General features: G+C 45.3%; 1 protein-coding gene across 1 annotated transcript in view; it reads right to left on the reverse strand.

Moving 5' to 3' along the window:
* Window positions 1-10,176: 10,176 nt before the first annotated feature.
* CHADL (chondroadherin like) overlaps window positions 10,177-22,315 on the reverse strand; it is a 239,187-nt gene continuing 227,048 nt past the window's right edge. The window contains exons 5-6 of the mRNA XM_069737092.1: window positions 14,573-14,781; window positions 10,177-10,486 (exon numbers count right to left, since the gene is read on the reverse strand). Coding sequence (XP_069593193.1) covers window positions 14,601-14,781 — 181 coding nt within the window. The 3' untranslated portion in view covers window positions 10,177-10,486; window positions 14,573-14,600. The remainder of the gene's footprint in view (window positions 10,487-14,572; window positions 14,782-22,315) is intronic.

A 22,315-nucleotide genomic window follows, 5' to 3' on the forward strand; every position in this document is an offset into this window, starting at 1 on the left:
AAGTGTAATGATGTATGTTCATTGTACTATTTAAAGTTTTTACTTTTTATATTCTGTGTTATGAAAGGCAATTCAGTACTACAATGGACATAGCGGTCAGAGCACATACAGTGATCTGACAATAACCCAAAATCATAGAACGAGCTCTGAGACGTGGGAACTCTGCAGACCGCAATCCCTAATCCTCTCCAAACAACACTAGAGGCAGCCGTGGATTGCGCCTAACTCTGCCTATGCAACTCGGCACAGCCTGAGAAACTAACTAGCCTGAAGATAGAAAATAAGCCTACCTTGCCTCAGAGAAATACCCCAAAGGAAAAGGCAGCCCCCCACATATAATGACTGTGAGTTAAGATGAAAAGACAAACGTAGAGATGAAATAGATTCAGCAAAGTGAGGCCCGACTTTCTTAACAGATCGAGGATAGAAAAGGTAACTTTGCGGTCTACACAAAGCCCTAAAGAAAACCACGCAAAGGGGGCAAAAAGACCCTCCGTACCGAACTAACGGAGGTACACCCTTTGCGTCCCAGAGCTTCCAGCAACAAATTAGACAAGCTGGACAGAAAAAATAGCAAACAAATAGCAAAGAAGAACTTAGCTATGCAGGGCAGCAGGCCACAGGAACGATCCAGGGGAAAGCAAGTCCAACACTGGAACATTGACAGGAAGCCAGGATCAAAGCATTAGGTGGAGTTAAGTAGAGAAGCACCTAACGACCTCACCAGATCACCTGAGGGAGGAAACTCAGAAGCCGCAGTACCACTTCCCTCCACCAACAGAAGCTCACAGAGAGAATCAGCCGAAGTACCACTTGTGACCACAGGAGGGAGCTCTGCCACAGAATTCACAACAGTACCCCCCCTTGAGGAGGGGTCACCGAACCCTCACCAGAGCCCCCAGGCCGACCAGGATGAGCCACATGAAAGGCACGAACAAGATCGGGAGCATGGACATCAGAGGCAAAAACCCAGGAATTATCTTCCTGAGCATAACCCTTCCATTTAACCAGATACTGGAGTTTCCGTCTAGAAACACGAGAATCCAAAATCTTCTCCACAATATACTCCAATTCCCCCTCCACCAAAACCGGGGCAGGAGGATCAACAGATGGAACCATAGGTGCCACGTATCTCCGCAACAATGACCTATGGAATACGTTATGTATGGAAAAAGAACCTGGAAGGGTCAGACGAAAAGACACAGGATTAAGAACCTCAGAAATCCTATACGGACCAATGAAACGAGGTTTAAACTTAGGAGAGGAAACCTTCATAGGAATATGACGAGAAGATAACCAAACCAGATCCCCAACACGAAGTCGGGGACCCACACGGCGTCTGCGATTAGCGAAACGTTGAGCCTTCTCCTGGGACAAGGTCAAATTGTCCACTACATGAGTCCAAATCTGCTGCAACCTGTCCACCACAGTATTCACACCAGGACAGTCCGAAGACTCAACCTGTCCTGAAGAGAAACGAGGATGAAACCCAGAATTGCAGAAAAATGGCGAAACCAAGGTAGCCGAGCTGGCCCGATTATTAAGGGCGAACTCAGCCAAAGGCAAAAAGGACACCCAGTCATCCTGATCGGCAGAAACAAAGCATCTCAGATATGTTTCCAAGGTCTGATTGGTTCGTTCGGTCTGGCCATTAGTCTGAGGATGGAAAGCCGAGGAAAAAGACAAGTCAATGCCCATCCTACCACAAAAGGCTCGCCAAAACCTTGAAACAAACTGGGAACCTCTGTCAGAAACGATATTCTCTGGAATGCCATGTAAACGAACCACATGCTGGAAGAACAATGGCACCAATTCAGAGGAGGAAGGCAATTTAGACAAGGGTACCAGATGGACCATCTTAGAAAAGCGATCACAGACCACCCAAATGACTGACATCTTTTGAGAAACGGGAAGATCAGAAATAAAATCCATAGAGACATGTGTCCAAGGCCTCTTCGGGACCGGCAAGGGCAAAAGCAACCCACTGGCACGAGAACAGCAGGGCTTAGCCCGAGCACAAATCCCACAGGACTGCACAAAAACACGCACATCCCGCGACAGAGACGGCCACCAAAAGGATCTAGCCACCAACTCTCTGGTACCAAAGATTCCAGGATGACCAGCCAACACCGAACAATGAACCTCAGAGATAACTTTATTCGTCCACCTATCAGGGACAAATAGTCTCCCCGCTGGACAACGATCAGGTTTATTAGCCTGAAATTTTTGCAGCACCCGCCGCAAATCAGGGGAGATGGCAGACACAATTACTCCTTCCTTGAGGATACCCGCCGGCTCAGACAAACCCGGAGAGTCGGGCACAAAACTCCTAGACAGAGCATCCGCGTTCACATTTTTAGAGCCCGGAAGGTACGAAATCACAAAGTCAAAACGGGCAAAAAACAGCGACCAACGAGCCTGTCTAGGATTCAACCGCTTAGCAGACTCAAGATAAGTCAAGTTCTTATGATCAGTCAATACCACCACGCGATGCTTAGCTCCTTCAAGCCAATGACGCCACTCCTCGAATGCCCACTTCATGGCCAGCAACTCTCAGTTGCCCACATCATAATTTCGCTCAGCAGGCGAAAACTTCCTGGAAAAAAAAGCGCATGGTTTCATCACTGAGCAATCAGAACCTCTCTGCGACAAAACAGCCCCTGCTCCAATCTCAGAAGCATCAACCTCGACCTGGAACGGAAGAGAAACATCTGGTTGACACAACACAGGGGCAGAAGAAAAACGACGCTTCAAGTCTTGAAAAGCTTCCACAGCAGCAGAAGACCAATTGACCAAATCAGCACCCTTCTTGGTCAAATCGGTCAATGGTTTGGCAATACTAGAAAAATTGCAGATGAAGCGACGATAAAAATTAGCAAAGCCCAGGAACTTTTGCAGACTTTTCAGAGATGTCGGCTGAGTCCAATCATGGATGGCTTGGACCTTAACAGGATCCATCTCGATAGTAGAAAGGGAAAAGATGAACCCCAAAAATGAAACCTTCTGCACACCAAAGAGACACTTTGATCCCTTCACAAACAAAGAATTAGCACGCAGGACCTGAAAAACTGTTCTGACCTGCTTCACATGAGACTCCCAATCATCCGAGAAGATCAAAATGTCATCCAAGTACACAATCAGGAATTTATCCAGGTACTCTCTGAAGATGTCATGCATAAAGGACTGAAACACTGATGGAGCATTGGCAAGTCCGAATGGCATCACTAGATACTCAAAATGACCCTCGGGCGTATTAAACGCAGTTTTCCATTCATCTCCTCGCCTGATTCGCACCAGATTATACGCACCACGAAGATCTATCTTGGTGAACCAACTAGCCCCCTTAATCCGAGCAAACAAATCAGATAACAATGGCAAGGGGTACTGAAATTTAACCGTGATCTTATTTAGAAGGCGGTAATCTATACAAGGTCTCAGCGAACCATCCTTCTTGGCTACAAAAAAGAACCCTGCTCCTAATGGTGACGATGACGGGCGAATATGCCCCTTCTCCAGGGATTCCTTCACATAACTGCGCATAGCGGCGTGCTCAGGCACGGATAAATTAAACAGTCGACCTTTTGGGAATTTACTACCAGGAATCAAATTGATAGCACAATCACAATCCCTATGCGGAGGTAGGGCATCGGACTTGGGCTCATCAAATACATCCCGGTAATCAGACAAGAACTCTGGAACCTCAGAAGGGGTGGATGACGAAATTGACAGAAATGGAACATCACCATGTACCCCCTGACAACCCCAGCTGGACACCGACATGGATTTCTAATCTAATACTGGATTATGGGCTTGTAGCCATGGCAACCCCAACACGACCAGATCATGCAGATTATGTAACACCAGAAAGCGAATAACCTCCTGATGTGCAGGAGCCATGCACATGGTCAGCTGGGTCCAGTATTGAGGCTTATTCTTGGCCAAAGGCGTAGCATCAATTCCTCTCAATGGAATAGGACACTGCAAGGGCTCTAAGAGAAACCCACAACGCTTAGCATACTCCAAGTCCATCAAATTCAGGGCAGCGCCTGAATCCACAAATGCCATGACAGAATACGATGACAAAGAGCAGATCAAGGTAACGGACAGAAGAAATTTTGACTGTACCGTACCAATGGTGGCAGACCTAGCGAACCGCTTAGTGCGCTTAGGACAATCAGAGATAGCATGAGTGGAATCACCACAGTAGAAACACAGCCCATTCAGACGTCTGTGTTCTTGCCGTTTAACTCTGGTCAAAGTCCTATCGCACTGCATAGGCTCAGGTTTAAGCTCAGTTAATACCGCCAAATGGTGCACAGATTTACGCTCACGCAAGCGTCGACCGATCTGAATGGCCAAAGACATAGACTCATTCAAACCAGCAGGCATAGGAAATCCCACCATGACATCCTTAAGGGCTTCAGAGAGACCCTTTCTGAACATAGCTGCCAGCGCAGATTCATTCCATTGAGTGAGCACGGACCACTTTCTAAATTTCTGACAATATACCTCTATCTCATCCTGACCCTGACAAAGAGCCAGCAAATTTTTCTCTGCCTGATCCACTGAATTAGGTTCATCATACAGCAATCCGAGCGCCAGGAAAAACGCATCGATATTACTCAATGCAGGATCTCCTGGCGCAAGAGAAAATGCCCAGTCCTGAGGGTCGCCGCGCAAAAAAGAAATAACAATCAAAACCTGTTGAACTGGATCACCAGAGGAGCGAGGTTTCAAGGCCAGAAATAATTTACAATTATTTTTGAAACTCAGAAACTTAGTTCTATCTCCAAAAAACAAATCAGGAATAGGAATTCTTGGTTCCAACATAGCTTTCTGATCAATAGTGTCTTGAATCTTTTGTACTCTTGCCGAGAGCTGATCCACAAATGAAGACAGACTTCTAATGTCCATCGCTACACCTGTGTACTGAACCACCCAAATGTCTAGGGGAAAAAAAAGGCAAAACACAGTGCAAAGAAAAAAAAATGGCCTCAGAACTTCTTTTTTCCCTCTACTGAGAATCATTAGTACTTTTGGCTTCCTGTACTGTTATGAAAGGCAATTCAGTACTACAATGGACATAGCGGTCAGAGCACATACAGTGATCTGACAATAACCCAAAATCATAGAACGAGCTCTGAGATGTGGGAACTCTGCAGACCGCAATCCCTAATCCTCTCCAAACAACACTAGAGGCAGCCGTGGATTGCGCCTAACTCTGCCTATGCAACTCGGCACAGCCTGAGAAACTAACTAGCCTGAAGATAGAAAATAAGCCTACCTTGCCTCAGAGAAATACCCCAAAGGAAAAGGCAGCCCCCCACATATAATGACTGTGAGTTAAGATGAAAAGACAAACGTAGAGATGAAATAGATTCAGCAAAGTGAGGCCCGACTTTCTTAACAGATCGAGGATAGAAAAGGTAACTTTGCGGTCTACACAAAACCCTAAAGAAAACCACGCAAAGGGGGCAAAAAGACCCTCCGTACCGAACTAACGGCACGGAGGTACACCCTTTGCGTCCCAGAGCTTCCAGCAACAAATTAGACAAGCTGGACAGAAAAAATAGCAAACAAATAGCAAAGAAGAACTTAGCTATGCAGAGCAGCAGGCCACAGGAACGATCCAGGGGAAAGCAAGTCCAACACTGGAACATTGACAGGAAGCCAGGATCAAAGCATTAGGTGGAGTTAAGTAGAGAAGCACCTAACGACCTCACCAGATCACCTGAGGGAGGAAACTCAGAAGCCGCAGTACCACTTCCCTCCACCAACAGAAGCTCACAGAGAGAATCAGCCGAAGTACCACTTGTGACCACAGGAGGGAGCTCTGCCACAGAATTCACAACAATTCTGTAAGAATTTTTATAGTATTGAAATGTCTTTGAAATGTATTTATTTTGTAACAATAAAATCTTTTAAACTTTTACAATATCGTGTCTTTGCTTTTATAAACGTATAAAACACACCGCTTCATACTTGCGGGTGTTGTAACATGGGTCATATACAGTGGGGCAAAAAAGTATTTAGTCAGTCAGCAATAGTGCAAGTTCCACCACTTAAAAAGATGAGAGGCGTCTGTAATTTACATCATAGGTAGACCTCAACTATGGGAGACAAACTGAGAAAAAAAAATCCAGAAAATCACATTGTCTGTTTTTTTTATCATTTTTTTTGCATATTATGGTGGAAAATAAGTATTTGGTCAGAAACAAACAATCAAGATTTCTGGCTCTCACAGACCTGTAACTTCTTCTTTAAGAGTCTCCTCTTTCCTCCACTCATTACCTGTAGTAATGGCACCTGTTTAAACTTGTTATCAGTATAAAAAGACACCTGTGCACACCCTCAAACAGTCTGACTCCAAACTCCACTATGGTGAAGACCAAAGAGCTGTCAAAGGACACCAGAAACAAAATTGTAGCCCTGCACCAGGCTGGGAAGACTGAATCTGCAATAGCCAACCAGCTTGGAGTGAAGAAATCAACAGTGGGAGCAATTATTAGAAAATGGAAGACATACAAGACCACTGATAATCTCCCTCGATCTGGGGCTCCACGCAAAATCCCACCCCGTGGGGTCAGAATGATCACAAGAACGGTGAGCAAAAATCCCATAACCACGCGGGGGGACCTAGTGAATGAACTGCAGAGAGCTGGGACCAATGTAACAAGGCCTACCATAAGTAACACACTACGCCACCATGGACTCAGATCCTGCAGTGCCAGACGTGTCCCACTGCTTAAGCCAGTACATGTCCGGGCCCATCTGAAGTTTGCTAGAGAGCATTTGGATGATCCAGAGGAGTTTTGGGAGAATGTCCTATGGTCTGATGAAACCAAACTGGAACTGTTTGGTAGAAAAACAACTTGTCGTGTTTGGAGGAAAAAGAATACTGAGTTGCATCCATCAAACACCATACCTACTGTAAAGCATGGTGGTGGAAACATCATGCTTTGGGGCTGTTTCTCTGCAAAGGGGCCAGGACGACTGATCCGGCTACATGAAAGAATGAATGGGGCCATGTATCGTGAGATTTTGAGTGCAAACCTCCTTCCATCAGCAAGGGCATTGAAGATGAAACGTGGATGGGTCTTTCAACATGACAATGATCCAAAGCACACTGCCAGGGCAACGAAGGAGTGGCTTCGTAAGAAGCATTTCAAGGTCCTGGAGTGGCCTAGCCAGTCTCCAGATCTCAACCCTATAGAAAACCCTTGGAGGGAGTTGAAAGTCCGTGTTGCCAAGCGAAAAGCCAAAAACATCACTGCTCTACAGGAGATCTGCATGGAGGAATGGGCCAACATACCAACAACAGTGTGTGGCAACCTTGTGGAGACTTACAGAAAACGTTTGACCTCTGTCATTGCCAACAAAGGATATATTACAAAGTATTGAGATGAAATTTTGTTTCTGACCAAATACTTATTTTCCACCATAATATGCAAATCAAATGTTTAAAAAAACAGACAATGTGATTTTCAGGATTTTTTTTTCTCAGTTTGTCTCCCATAGTTGAGGTCTACCTATGATGTAAATTACAGACGCCTCTCATCTTTTTAAGTGGTGGAACTTTCACTATTGCTGACTGACTAAATACTTTTTTGCCCCACTGTATATAATATGCCCCATATAATGAGAATGGTGTTATAAACCACGTGTAAAAAATGAGAATCACAGTGTCAAATAAATACACGCCTAGGATATAAAATATATAAAATGGCATGGTGTGTTATAAAACATGAATAAAACACAATGCCCTGATACTCATAGCAGCTACAGCAGCATACATATAATATGAAAATCTAATAGGATATAAAATAAAACAAATTAAGAAAATCTAATATAAAACAAATACTGGAATAATATCAAACAATATCAAACTATATCAAAAGGGGAAGTCAGCCAAGGAGGGACAGCTGGCTACCAGCTGTCAGACAGGGGAGGGGCGGGGTTACACACTTTGATACACTTTGATAGGGGGCGGGGCACCTGTCAGATTGAGTTTGACGAATCATCTGAATGATACACTACTGGGGTGAACATGGGGATTCTATGGGGTGAACATGGGGATTCTATGGGGTGATCATGGGGATTCTATGGGGCGAACATGGGAATTCTATTAGGTGAACAAGAAGATTCTATGGGGGTAACATGCAGCACATGGGGAGGCTATGGGGTGACATGCTGCACATGGGGAGGCTACTGTATGTGGGGGTCATGCTGTACACAGGGAGGCTATGGGGGTGTCATGCTGCGCATGGGGAGGCTATGGGGGTGTCATGATGCATATGGGGAGGCTATGGGGGTATCATGCGTACATGGTGAGGCTATTGGGGTGGCATGCTGCACATAGTGAGGCTATGGGAAGGCTGTATATTGTCATGAAATATATGGGGAGGCTGTGGGGGCCTCATGCAGTATATGGGAGGCTGTGTGGGGCCTCATTCAGTATGTGGAGAGACGGGAGCTCATGCTGTATATAAGAAAGCTGTGTGGGGCTCATGCAGTTTATGGGGAGGCTGTGTGGGGCCTCATTCAGTATGTGGAGAGACTGGGGCTCATGCTGTATATAAGAAAGCTGTGTGGGGCTCATGCAGTTTATGGGGAGGCTGTGTGGGCTCATGCAGTACATGGGGAGGCTGTGTGAGGCTCATGCTGTACATAGGGAGGCTTTGTGGGGCTCATGCTGTGAATGGGGAGGCTGGGTGAGGCTCATGCTGTACATGTGGAGGTTGCCATACATGCTATATATAGGGAGGCTGTGTGGGGCTCATGCAGATTATATAGGGAGGCTGTGTCGGGCTCATGCCATATATAGAGAGGCTGTGTGGGGCTCATGCAGAATATATAGAGAGGCTGTGTGGAGCTCATGCAGAACATGTAGGGAGGCTGTGTGGAGCTCATGCAGAACATGTTGGGAGGCTGTGTGGGGATCATGCCATATATAGGGAGGCTGTGTGGGGCTCATGCCGTATATAGGGAGGCTGTGTGGGGATCATGCCGCATATGTAGTGGGCTGTGTGAGGCTCATGCTGTATATAAGGGGCTGTGGGGGGGTTCAAAGATATATAGGGGGGGTATCAGCATACTTAATTATGCTCAATATTAAGTGATACAATTATTATTAATAAATTAATATTGAGTAGAATTAATTTCAAGCTATTAGTTCGGCCCTCCACAACAGTCATGGTCTCTCATGTGGCCCCTCAGGAAAATTAATTGCCCACCCCTGCTTTAGCAGCATCCTATCCCTCCAATGAACAGAGAAGAATGGCAGCAGCACCCATGATCCGGCCTTTATACAGGCCGGGTCACATGGTGCTCCTCTTCGGCCAATTACAGCCATGCCAATACTTGATGAGGCAGTGATAGTTCCTGAAGTGCCCACTTGTTGATTGGCTGAGCGGCAGCAATTTTATTAGGCATTGGAACCCAAACAGTAAATCGGACTTCCAGTTAAGGGTATGTTTCCACGTTCAGTATTTGCTGCTGATTGGACACTGCATACAGCTGCAGCGTCCAATCTGCAGCGGCCAGATGTTACAGCATAGTGGATGGGATTTTAAGAAATCCCATCTCCACTATTCGTTCAAAGGCGCAGGTGGCAGACCTGCATATACGCACATGCAGCACGTCTTTATAGACCGCAGCATGTGTATTTATCGTGGCTGACCTGCATATACGCACATATGGCGCATCTTTATAGACCACAGCATGTCTATTTATCTTGTGGAGACGCTCAGTCTCTGCAAGATAAATAGCACCGTCCTATGTATAGGATGCGGTGATTCTGCATGTGTTCAATGAAGGCTGACAGCAGTTGAGCATGTGACCAAATCTCTCCATCAGCCGCCTACAAATAAGAAACCACACTGAAATTGTTTTTCAATTGGAGGAGTTTGATGGACATATCTAGTCATATGCTCCACTGCTGGCAGCCATTTTGTGGCCAGGAGCTTACCTGTAAGGGAGGCTGCACTAACAAGTACAATAGGAGAACCGGTAATACTTCCAAATTAGCAAGTGCTACAAAATCTCATCCCCAACATATTTGTTAAAATAAAGAAAAAGTTGACAACTCCTTTAAATTGCTTTAAAATCCTATGTAGTATTTATGGTTTTATGATATATCCTCTTTATATCATCATTCATTTCATCATCACGAGAGAGTTGTCAGCCAAAAACTTTATTACAGATTTTCACTTATGTACATACTTTTAACACAGACAAACTTTTCTTTCATTCTATTTCACCTTATATTACAAAAAAAAAACTGAGAAAGATTGAAATAAGTATTCTCTGTGTTTCCTTTTTCTTTTCTTCTTCTTTCCAGCAACGCCTGTTTTCCTCCTCCTCACTGTCTTGTCATTAGGGACAGACAATGGGGAAATAATAATGATGCTCAGATTGGCCAACTCATACCTCTACTCCCAGTACCATTCTTCTAAAAGAGAATGAGTCATCAGAAAATGATAAAATCCTAAAGATTAAAAAAATAACAAAAAATAATAAAGATTAAAATCTGCAAACATTATGTTATAGAGCGGCAAAAGCTGATCGAATTAATAGACATTTTTGTGGGAACAGTTTCAGTAAACCTTGTATCTAATTCTGTGAAATCACAGGTGTTTGTATGCATGATTCCAGGGGGTGGTCCTTGTATGCATGATTCCAGGGGGTGGTCCTTGTATGACTGTACATGTAGAGGCATCTGAAAAAACCTAAAAAGTATGAACTGGGATATAACGTGTTGTGCATGCAGCGTGTAAGCAAGCGTTCACACTGGCCACTGAACAGAAAAAAACAAAGACTGAAACATAATGATTGAATATCCTGCGGTAAATAAACAGCAATAGTGCATGAAAATACTATCGGGTAACCTTACCGTTTGTAAAGTGACATGCATGTGGATAAGAGCTGAGAAGAAGAAGTCTGAACAAAACGTGCGTTGGGGTGGCGGGGACAGTTTATTTAATCTTCTAACTTCAGTATGTAATTTTTTAAATTGAGTTGCATTCACCTATTGAGTACTACTTACATTGCCCTTTGATTCAGCATTGCTTAATCTCAGTTTCACACCTGTCACTCATTTGCTCTATATATACCGGTCACTTATTTGCGTTTTCTGCTTCCTTATTCTGAAAATATTCACTTACTGGCTACCAGCTTTTGTACCATTAGGGGTCTTTTTTCCCATTGCCAAACCGAAAATTCTACCTAGTCTATATATAGAAAGAGGTTTTTCTTACCATTTTTCCACTATACACTTTTATTAGATGAATACCTGTCCCTGTCGTTGTGCTCAGCAGCCTTGTGTATGTTCTGTCACTGTTCCTTTTATTTTGTTTAATTTTATTATTTGCAATAAAATCATGTTTTAAGGATTATACTCTGTGATGGTCTGGTAACCGTTTTCTTCATCCTATCCAATTTGTGAGTTATTATCCTCATTTATGTGAGTTGGGACATTTGTGTTAAAAGTTGATGGCCATTCAGTAAAATGGCATGTCGCCTTAGGCCGGGATCACACATGCGTGAAACACGTCCGTGTCTCGCATGTGAAATCCAAGCTCTGGCGCTGGCATTCCAGAGCGGAGCGTGTGGCTCCATGTGTTGCTATGGGGCCGCACGCTCCGCTCTGGAGTGCCGGCACCAGAGCTTGGATTTCACATGCGAGACACGGACGTATTTCTCGCATGTGTGATCCCGGCCTTACAGTGTAACTTCATTTATGTGATCATCTGTGGTGCTTCCAGAATCTCCTGTTTCTGTGGGAGTCGCAGTCGGAAATGGCAGAAGCGTCTCCAAGCAGATGTCTTAATAATTATGGGGGCTGATTAGATGTAGATTGATGAAGGTGTTGTATGTGAATATCATTATAACATGACAATATAAAGAAACATTATTCATTTACACCAGTAAGATCGAGATCTATAATATAACGCTGGGAGCGTCACTCTGTCCGAAGCCTCTATAGACTGCGCAAGCGCAAGCGCCGGCGCAGTCTGGGCCTCACAGAGCGACGCTCCCAGGAGATCGCGGTGTGCGTTCACACTGAACGCACACCGCGATCTCCACCGCAGAAGCAGGGACCGCCAGGAGGGTGAGTATCGGCCTATATTCACCTGTCCCCGTTCCATCGCTGAGCGCCGCCATCTTCCCGGTCTTCGGCCTGTGACCTTCAGTTCAGAGGGCGCGATGACGCGCTTAATGCGCGCCGGCGCCGCCCTCTGACTGAACAGTCACGGCCAGGAGACCGGGAAGATGGCGGCGCTCAGCGATGGAACGCCGGACAGGTGAATATAGTAAGTGCTGGGGGGGCCTGAGCTGGCGGCGATACCGGCACCTGACCCCCACAGCGCGCCGGTGTCCCCGCCTGCTCAGGCCCCCCAGCACTCGGCGCCGAGCGGGTCAGAGGCAGTATGGGGACGCAGGATGGAGCAGCACATAAGGATGGGGACGCAAGATGGAGCAGCACATAAGGATGGGGACGCAAGATGGAGCAGCACATAAGGATGGGGACGCAGGATGGAGCAGCACATAAGGATGGGGACGCAAGATGGAGCAGCACATAAGGATGGAGACGCAGGATGGAGCAGCACATAAGGATGGGGACGCAAGATGGAGCAGCACATAAGGATGGGGACGCAGGATGGAGCAGCACATAAGGATGGGGACGCAGGATGGAGCAGCACATAAGGATGGGGACGCAGGATGGAGCAGCACATAAGGATGGGGACGCAAGATGGAGCAGCACATAAGGATGGGGACGCAGGATGGAGCAGCACATAAGGATGGGGACGCAAGATGGAGCAGCACATAAGGATGGGGACGCAGGATGGAGCAGCACATAAGGATGGGGACGCAAGATGGAGCAGCACATAAGGATGGGGACGCAGGATGGAGCAGCACATAAGGATGGGGACGCAAGATGGAGCAGCACATAAGGATGGGGACGCAGGATGGAGCAGCACATAAGGATGGGGACGCAGGATGGAGCAGCACATAAGGATGGGGACGCAGGATGGAGCAGCACATAAGGATGGGGACGCAAGATGGAGCAGCACATAAGGATGGGGACGCAGGATGGAGCAGCACATAAGGATGGGGACGCAGGATGGAGCAGCACATAAGGATGGGGACGCAGGATGCAGCATGATCATAAGGATGGGGACGCAGGATGCAGCATGAACATAAGGATGGGGACGCAGGATGCAGCATGAACATAAGGATGGGGACGCAGGATGCAGCAGCACATAAGGATGGGGACGCAGGATGCAGCATGAACATAAGGATGGGGACTCAGGATGGGAGCAGCACATAAGGATGGGGACGCAGGATGCAGCAGCACATAAGGATGGGGACGCAGGATGCAGCATGAACATAAGGATGGGGACGCAGGATGGGAGCAGCACATAAGGATGGGGACGCAGGATGCAGCAGCACATAAGGATGGGGACGCAGAATGCAGCAGCACATAAGGATGGGGACGCAGGATGCAGCATGAACATAAGGATGGGGACGCAGGATGCAGCAGCACATAAGGATGGGGACGCAGGATGCAGCAGTACATAAGGATGGGGACGCAGGATGCAGCAGCACATAAGGATGGGGACGCAGGATGCAGCAGCACATAAGGATGGGGACGCAGGATGCAGCAGCACATAAGGATGGGGACGCAGGATGCAGCAGCACATAAGGATGGGGACGCAGGATGGAGCAGCACATAAGGATGGGGACGCAGGATGGGAGCAGCACATAAGGATGGGGACGCAGGATGGAGCAGCACATAAGGATGGGGACGCAGGATGCAGCAGCACATAAGGATGGGGACGCAGGATGCAGCAGCACATAAGGATGGGGACGCAGGATGCAGCAGCACATAAGGATGGGGATGCAGGATGGAGCAGCGCATGACAGGATGGGGACGCATGATGGAGCAGCGCATGACAGGATGGGGACGCAGGATGGAGCAGCGCATGACAGGATGGGGACGCAGGATGGGAGCAGCGCATCACAGGATGGGAGCAGCGCATCACAGGATGGGACGCAGGATGGGAGCAGCACATAAGGATGGGGACGCAGGATGGAGCAGCACATGACAGGATGGGAACGCAGGATGGAGCAGCACATGACAGGATGGGGACGCAGGATGGGAGCAGCGCATCACAGGATGGGAGCAGCGCATCACAGGATGGGGACGCAGGATGGGAGCAGCGCATGACAGGATGAGGACGCAGGATGGGAGCAGCGCATGACAGGATGGGGACGCAGGATGGGAGCAGCGCATGACAGGAAGGGGAACGCAGGATGGAGCAGCACATGACAGGATGGAGACGCAGGATGGAGCAGCGCATGACAGGATGGGGACGCAGGATGGAGCAGCACATGACAGGATGGGGACGCAGGATGGAGCAGCGCATGACAGGATGGGGACGCAGGATGGAGCAGCACATACCAGGATGGAGACAATATACCAATATAAATGCTCGCCACCCGGGCGTAGAATGGGTTCAATAGCTAGTTATATATAAAGAAACATGTCTGCTGCTTTTTCATATATTACCGCTGTATGTGTAATTTGTCTTTTGTTCCTATTTCTTGGGTTTGTTCTTCTTACTGGTAGAAATTGTGGATATCTTTCTCTTTCTCCTGTCTTTGTTACCTTCCCATCCAGGACAAGAAGAAAATTTAGCATTTCTGACCTTCTGACCTCTTAGGCTTTTAGGAGCTGCACAGTTGGCTCCCACCTTTAGATTTAGGCTACTGATCCATCTGTAAAAGATAAAAGCAAAATTATCTAGAATGCCTGGAAGTCCAAAATGTTTGCCTGAAGCTCACAGTAGGGCAAAATACCCTATCATGAAGTGTACAACAATCAGACTATGTAGACTTATTGGTAATGCTCGTCTTGACAGTAGCACAAATTGTTTCACTGAATTGCAGAGAAAAAGATGACAGTTCCATTAAACTCCAGGTATTGGAGATCCCCCTGACTCAACCTGGCCAACATGCGCATTGGGACGCTGCAGGCATGCAACTTTTCATGCTTTGTTGAATGAGTGACCTGATTTTATTTTTTCAGGACTTTTGTACTGGTTGTAGTGTATGTTTTTGCTTCTACCTATTGGGCTTCCTAATGCATACCACAGGCTTTTAGGGTTTTGTTTCTGGACTTCTACTTGCATTGCTATATTTTTCATTGTACTGCAATGGGATTTAAAGGGACACTGTCACCTGAATTTGGAGGGAACAATCTTCAGCCATGGAGGCGGGGTTTGGGGTTTTTTGATTCACCCTTTCCTTACCCGCTGGCTGCATGCTGGCTGCAATATTGGATTGAAGTTCATTCTCTGTCCTCCATAGTACACGCCTGCGCAAGGCAATCTTGCCTTGTGCAGGCATGTACTACAGAGGACAGAGAATGAACTTCAATCCAATATTGCAGCCAGCATGCAGCCAGCGGGTAAGGAAAGGGTGAATCAAAAACACAAAAACCCCGCCTCCATGGCTGAAGATTGTTCCCTCCAAATTCAGGTGACAGTGTCCCTTTAAAGTCAATGTAGTCCCATCAGGGAGTGGTTTCCATAATTGATTATTATTAATGATTAGTGAGCACTAAAATACTCACTCTACTTGTTACTCGAGTCAAGCAAATCATAATGCTTGGTTGCCCGAAGGTCTGGAGGGGTCTAAAAATTGCTGAAAATGATGGAAACAGTGCTGAAATGGCATGGGAACAGCATCAGGAATTCCCCTTGAAGCATTTCTGAATCTCAGATCGCTGCTGGGAACAATCTTGCCAGAGTATTACGCCATTTTTACGGACTGACAAAAAAAACATACAAAAACTGCAGTTAAAATGGATTTGACTGGAAAAAATGTTAAGAAACACTCTTTCCAGGAAAATATCTTTGTATATAGGACAAAATAAATAAGATAAAAAAAATGCTCCTCCACACCTTGGGCTATGTTCACACATAGTGCTTTTGCATGTTTGCATTGCTTTCAATGGTGAAAAAAATATTCAACAGTAAATGTAGTTTTATCATTTTAATACCTTATTTGGCCATGTAGTGTGTGAGACATGATCAGACACATCCTATTAAATTTATGGAGGGACTCTGAAAGTCACAATTTTTTTTTCCATGGCCATGAGGCGGCCATCACTATTTGTGGAGGGAAATCAACCGACTCTAACTATTGTTAGATGGCCAGCAGGTGGCCCTCATTATTGTCAGAGGGCCATCAGGGAGTCCTCACTTTAAGGCTGCCGTCACACTAGCAGTATTTGGTCAGTATTCTACATCAGTGTTTGTAAGCCAAGACCAGGAGTGGAACAATTGGAGGAAAAGTATAATAGAAACATATGCACCACTTCTGCATTTATCACCCACTCCTGGTTTTGGCTACAAATACTGATGTAAAATGCTGACCAAATACTGCTAGTGTGACGGCAGCCTAATTTTAGAGGGTCGGCAGCCAACCTTCACTAAGCATTTTTGGAGGGCTAGCAGATGGCTATTCTTTGCATAGCCATATATTGCTACTGCAACATATTTTATCCATCTGAGGTGGATACATTTTCTTTTTCATATTAATCCCAAAGTATTTTGGGTCGAAATGTAGTGCCCGAGGTCAGAAAGCTGGGTTTGCATCCTAGGTCATGGGTCTTCCAGCAGGACAATTATCCCAAACATAATTAAAGAACCACCCAGAAATAGATGGAAAAAAAAGCACATTCATGGTAATTCAAGCTCCAGTAGCATAAATTATTACACCACTACCTCTTACATACAGATGCTAAAGAGAAACTGTAAATGGACACATTAAATCAGTTAATTTTGCCTGCTATGATGAATTTGTGAGTACAGAATACTGTAAAAAAAAACATGAATCATGAATGTGTCCATGAATAAAAAGCAGCAGCAAGGCTTAGAATTTATAAAACAGTAATCCCTCTGACTAGAAGCCTGTCATATGCTATACCTACTGCCACACTCCACAGTACATGAATTGCAGATAAGAATGTGTGGCCAAAATTGTGGATACACTAGCAGTTTAATAATTTTTGAGGCTTATGGAACTTTTGGCGATCTTACTTGCTTGATTATGTTATAATATTTATAGCCCAGGCACTCAATCTGTTACTAAAGATATCGAGAAACTTGTTTTTGATATTTTATCAGTAGTTTTTATAATTTTGACAAGAAATACTGGACTTCATTCTCTGTGAGTAAATATTCTACATTTTTTAATTATATGCTAACTTTTCTTTATGTCCGCATTAAATTAAAAAGTGTTTTAAAGCTATAGTCGTCATTTGATCCTTTCAGTAAAGGTCCTACAGGCTTTAACTTCTTTACAAACTATTGAGAATTTTTGTTTCTTGTATTTTATTAATATTTAAATTACACTTTTATCTGAATAATTATAAATGCCTATTTTGAGCTCACAAACTCCTGAATGATTTGATTTTTTTAGATTTTAATCATGCCAGCCACAAAGAGGTCTGATTTGTCTCCTAAAAAGAGAGCTATGGCTATTGTTTTGGGGAAGGAGGGATGCAGTTTCAGAGAAATTGCTAGGAAGATGGGTGGTGGAGTCACTGCTTCTGGAGTGCAAAAGCTGTGTTCAAGTTTTGCTGATAGTTGCAGCATCAAAACTAAGAGTGGAAGAGGAAGGAAAAAACCAACAACTCCAAAAACAGACAGAATTCTTAGGTTAGCCTTGCAAAACAGAAGAGCATCAGCCAAGGAACTCAACCATTTCAACAACTGAAGAGTTTTGATGTCAGAATGAATAGTACAGCGCTGATTTCTTGATGCCGGTCTAAAAGCACGAACACCAAGGAACAAGCCATTCCTAAATCCTAAACAGAGAAATAGGAGAATTTCCTGGGCCAAAGAACATCTTAGCTGGACAACTGAAGATTGGAAGAAAGTAATCTAAAGCGATGAAACGAGAATATCAGTATTTGGTAGTGACGCAGTGCGTTATCTTCGGAGAAGGCCAAAGGAAGACTGTCTTCCAGAGTGTATGACAGCTACAATCAAACATCATGAGAGTGATATGATATGGGGTGTATGTCCTGGCATGGAATTGGGAGAATACAGGTCCTTGAGGGAATTGTAAATGTTTGAAATGTATTTATGATGTCTTTGAACCAAAGCTCATCCCATGAATTTGTGACCTTGGCAAGGAACAGACCAAAATTGGTTTTCAACAGGATGGAGCACCATGTCACACTGCAAGGCAATGTCTAAAACAGGAAACAGTCCTGATCTGAACCCTATCGAAAATCTGAGGTCAAGATTAAAGTGTTTGGTTTTTAGTATGCGACCGAGCAATAAACACAGGCATTGATTGCAGCTGTTATCAGTTCCTGGTACCATGTTATAACCACAGAGAACCTGAGAAGTCTTGTTGAATCAATACCAAGGAGATTCAAAGCTGTTATCGATGCTAAAGGATACCCTACACGCTACTAAAGAAAGAACACATAGGGATAGCATGAAATTAACATATTAGGATGTGACATTTTGATTTGGCCATTCCGCTGTTCTTATAGAGGTAATGAGATATTTTGCATTAGGGCAACCTTTTTTCTAAGTAGAGGTGTTCTAATCTACCTTAGACTACTTGTGGCATTATTGTTATAAACACTTTGTGTGACTGCATGCTAAAAACTTTAAAAAATGACAAAATGTGAAGTGTATGCACAATTTTGGCCACTAGTGTAGTGCAGCGGGGTTGGTGCAGTGTGACAGACTGGCAGTGACCCAGCAAAGTTCAAAGCAAAATGTATTTATTGTCCAAACTCACAGAAGTAAACAGCATACAATATCTTCCGGATCACAGCCGGGAAACAAGACAGTCCACATCCGAGACTGGTTGCAGGGGAAGGGGGAGGGGGGGGGGCGACTGCACCACTGTGCTACGCTGAGGGGTGCCAGGCCTTCTGGCTCCGTTTAACTCTGTGTTACCTCACACAGGATGAGCTCTGCAGAGCCTCCTGCTCTGCATGCTTGCAAAGCAAAAGCTGACACACCCAACCCTCTGCTGCAGGGTTCTTACAAGGAATCTGTGGCTGTAGGCCTCACAGAGCAGTATTATTGTAGGATATAGAAGGGATTTTACCCAGCCCTGAAATTGTATGTGGCAGCAACAAACTGTGGAGGAACGCAAGTAACACTGGCAGCTTTGATTAATTTCTGGGTACAGATTACCATAAAAACATTAATCAGTCAATGAGTGCATGGGAAAAAGTAACAGCAAGGCTTAGAAATTATAATGAAATAATCCTTGACTAGATGCCTGTCATACTCTATCCCTACTGCCACACCTCACCCAGGGCTGGCGCTAGGGGCAAGCAGACCAAGCAGCTGCCTAGGGTCCCTGCTCCTCCTGATGGACCTTCAATCTAAGAACCATACGACCTGGCGGACTGAATGAACAATTATCGTATGGTTGTTTTCTATGAAGATGGTCATCCTCCATCATGTCTTCATCTACACAGCACCTATACACCCATATGACTTTCCTGTCTATTTTAGGGCCCTACAGGGATAGCTATACAGGGACAGCCGTCGTTGAGTGGGGGCGCCATTTGCGCTGGGTCTCTAGGGTGCCAACCTCCGCGTTAGGTAGGTCATTAAGGAGTGTAGAAAATCATTGGAGGGCTGTGTAGTTCTCTTTCATATGGGCAGCGGTATCTCTCATTGACTTTATGGTAGCACATATGTATTCTCATATGTGTTCCACTCTTAAAAACACTCAATAGCCCCAAATGGGCTGCATCTCAATAAATGACCAATAATTTCAAAATATTGCATTTTTCCCCTATTATCAATTAATGTCACATTTCATCATACACCGTTTCATAATCAGCTTGGTAATTAACATCCCTCTCCCAGCACCCTATTTTACACTTTTTTTGGGGGGTACATGAATATAATCGAAGAAAGCCTGAATCATATCATAATGGATAAACGGACAGTGTGGCTATAAGAGAATAATAGCAGTCTTGTTTAATTGTATTTGTGTGTGGTACATTTCTTTTTTATACCTATAATTCATGGTTTCTGCTTTAAAAAGTGGCATAATATGTTGGGCCTCATTACAATAACTCCATAGCAGCTTAACTAATGTCCTTTGTATAACACACAAACATACAAACAATTTATGGGCTTCCAGTAACAAATGAGGTTTTTTTTTTCCCCCTCACCAGGACTCCATAGCATCATGCTGTGTGCCTGCTCATTGGGAATATTGCGGGGCGTCATCATGAGAAGCGTCCATGTCATTACGCTAGGGGCCTGTGCATTAGAGATATGGCGGAACGTCATCACGAGAGGTGCCGCCGATTCTTTGCGCAGGCGCGCGAAGTGCGCTCCAAAGACAGGAGCTGTGCTCTCCAGGTACCGGAAGTCAGCCACGCGCCATGTGCGATAGGAGTCTGACGCACTTCTGTCTTAGGCCAGTCCCACACGTCCAGATAATTCCGGTACCGGAAAAATCGGTACCGGAATTATCCGTGTCCGTGTGCCGGTGCGTTTCTGTGGTACATCAGTGTGGCACACGTGTGCCGCCCGTGTGCCCACTGGGTACCACACGCACCGTGCCGGAGACAGCGCTAAAGTTTAGCGCTGTCCCCGGCATCGTGCTGAAGCCCCATTGTATATAGTAACATAGTAACATAGTTAGTAAGGCCGAAAAAAGACATTTGTCCATCCAGTTCAGCCTATATTCCATCATAATAAATACCCAGATCTACGTCCTTCTACAGAACCTAATAATTGTATATAGTAACATAGTTAGTATATGTTCCCTGCAGCAGCGTTTGCTGCGGAGGTGGAGCCGCATATTCATGATTGTAATCGGTGGCCCCACGTGACCGCATACAGGAGAAGCTGCGGCCAGGAGAGGACGCTGCGGCAAGGGATCCAGAAGCTAGTTGAGTATTTTAATCACAGCGGGGGGCGGGCGCACAGGGGGTGGGAGGGGGGGACTTGGATCTGCATTTTACACACATATATTCATATCTTCTCTACAGCAAACGCTGCTGGAGAGAAGATATGAATCGCGGCTTCAGCACTAGTGGGGGGGACAGCGCTTAATGTAGCGCTGTCTCCTGCACGGCACACGGACTGCACACGGACAACGTCCGTGTGCGGTACGTGTTTTACACGGACCCATTGACTTTAATGGGTCCGTGTAATCCGTGCGCTCCCACGAACACTGACATGTCTCCGTGTTTGGCACACGGAGACACGGTCCGCAAAAAATCAATGACACCTGAAAAGATGCATTGATTTTTATGTGTCTACGTGTGTCAGTGGCTCCGGTACGTGAGGAAACTGACACCTCACGTACCGGAGCCACTGACGTGTGAAACCGGCCTTAAGCTGATTTAAAGGACACGAGCGGGGAATAGGTAAGGCAGCCACTATAGGTTCGGTTTACACTCCCTTGATGAGTCCGTAAGTGGACGAAACGCGTCGGGAGACGCTAATCTATAACAGAGACCCTCCTTTTGATTTCGTCCGGAGCAGAGGCGACACAATTTCTGCAGGAAATTGGTGAGATCTAACCATGTGCACAGGATCAAAAGAATGTGATGTAACTCCCAGTGATAACAGGAGAGTTATAATACATGCCCCGCTTTTCTAAGCGCAATATCGGGGATAAATGCTGAAATAACTGTCACGATTGGGATGTTCAGCCTTATTAGTATACCGGTCTTCCTATAAACAAATGAATAGGGAGGAATAGATAATTCTTTCCCTCAATAGGTGACTTGGTCGTTTTGTCGGCTTGATTTATCCCTGTTTCGGGCCTCTTGTTCTTTATGCTGTAAATATTTAAATGCTGGTATATATTAGTATCAAAATCTACCTATGCAATTAAAGGATGCTATACCAATTGGGGCATAATATGCTTGTCAGTACTTGAAAGATACATACACGTGAGTGGTGCCCTGGTGGCATTTTGCATATATGGGATACATGGCACTTTATTGAGTATCTCTGATTGTTATTTGACATACTAGTGACTTAAATAAGCTGAGCATAGTGTGGGGCTATTCCCAATATATTGAGCCTATTACCACCTCTTCTTGAGGCTAGGTTCTGAGATGTGGAACTAAATACACATGCACAGACAGATATAAGCCATCTGATACTAATAGGTCCCTTTATAGGACCATATTGAGACCAGCTTTATTTTTTTAAACCTTCCCATTTGTGTCTTGTAATTGTACTTTTTTTGTTCTTCACATTGGTGGTTTTAGTTATAGCACTTTATGTTG

The sequence above is a fragment of the Ranitomeya imitator genome, chromosome 8, assembly GCF_032444005.1.
Source record: "Ranitomeya imitator isolate aRanImi1 chromosome 8, aRanImi1.pri, whole genome shotgun sequence".
Classification (NCBI taxonomy): Eukaryota; Metazoa; Chordata; class Amphibia; order Anura; family Dendrobatidae; genus Ranitomeya; species Ranitomeya imitator.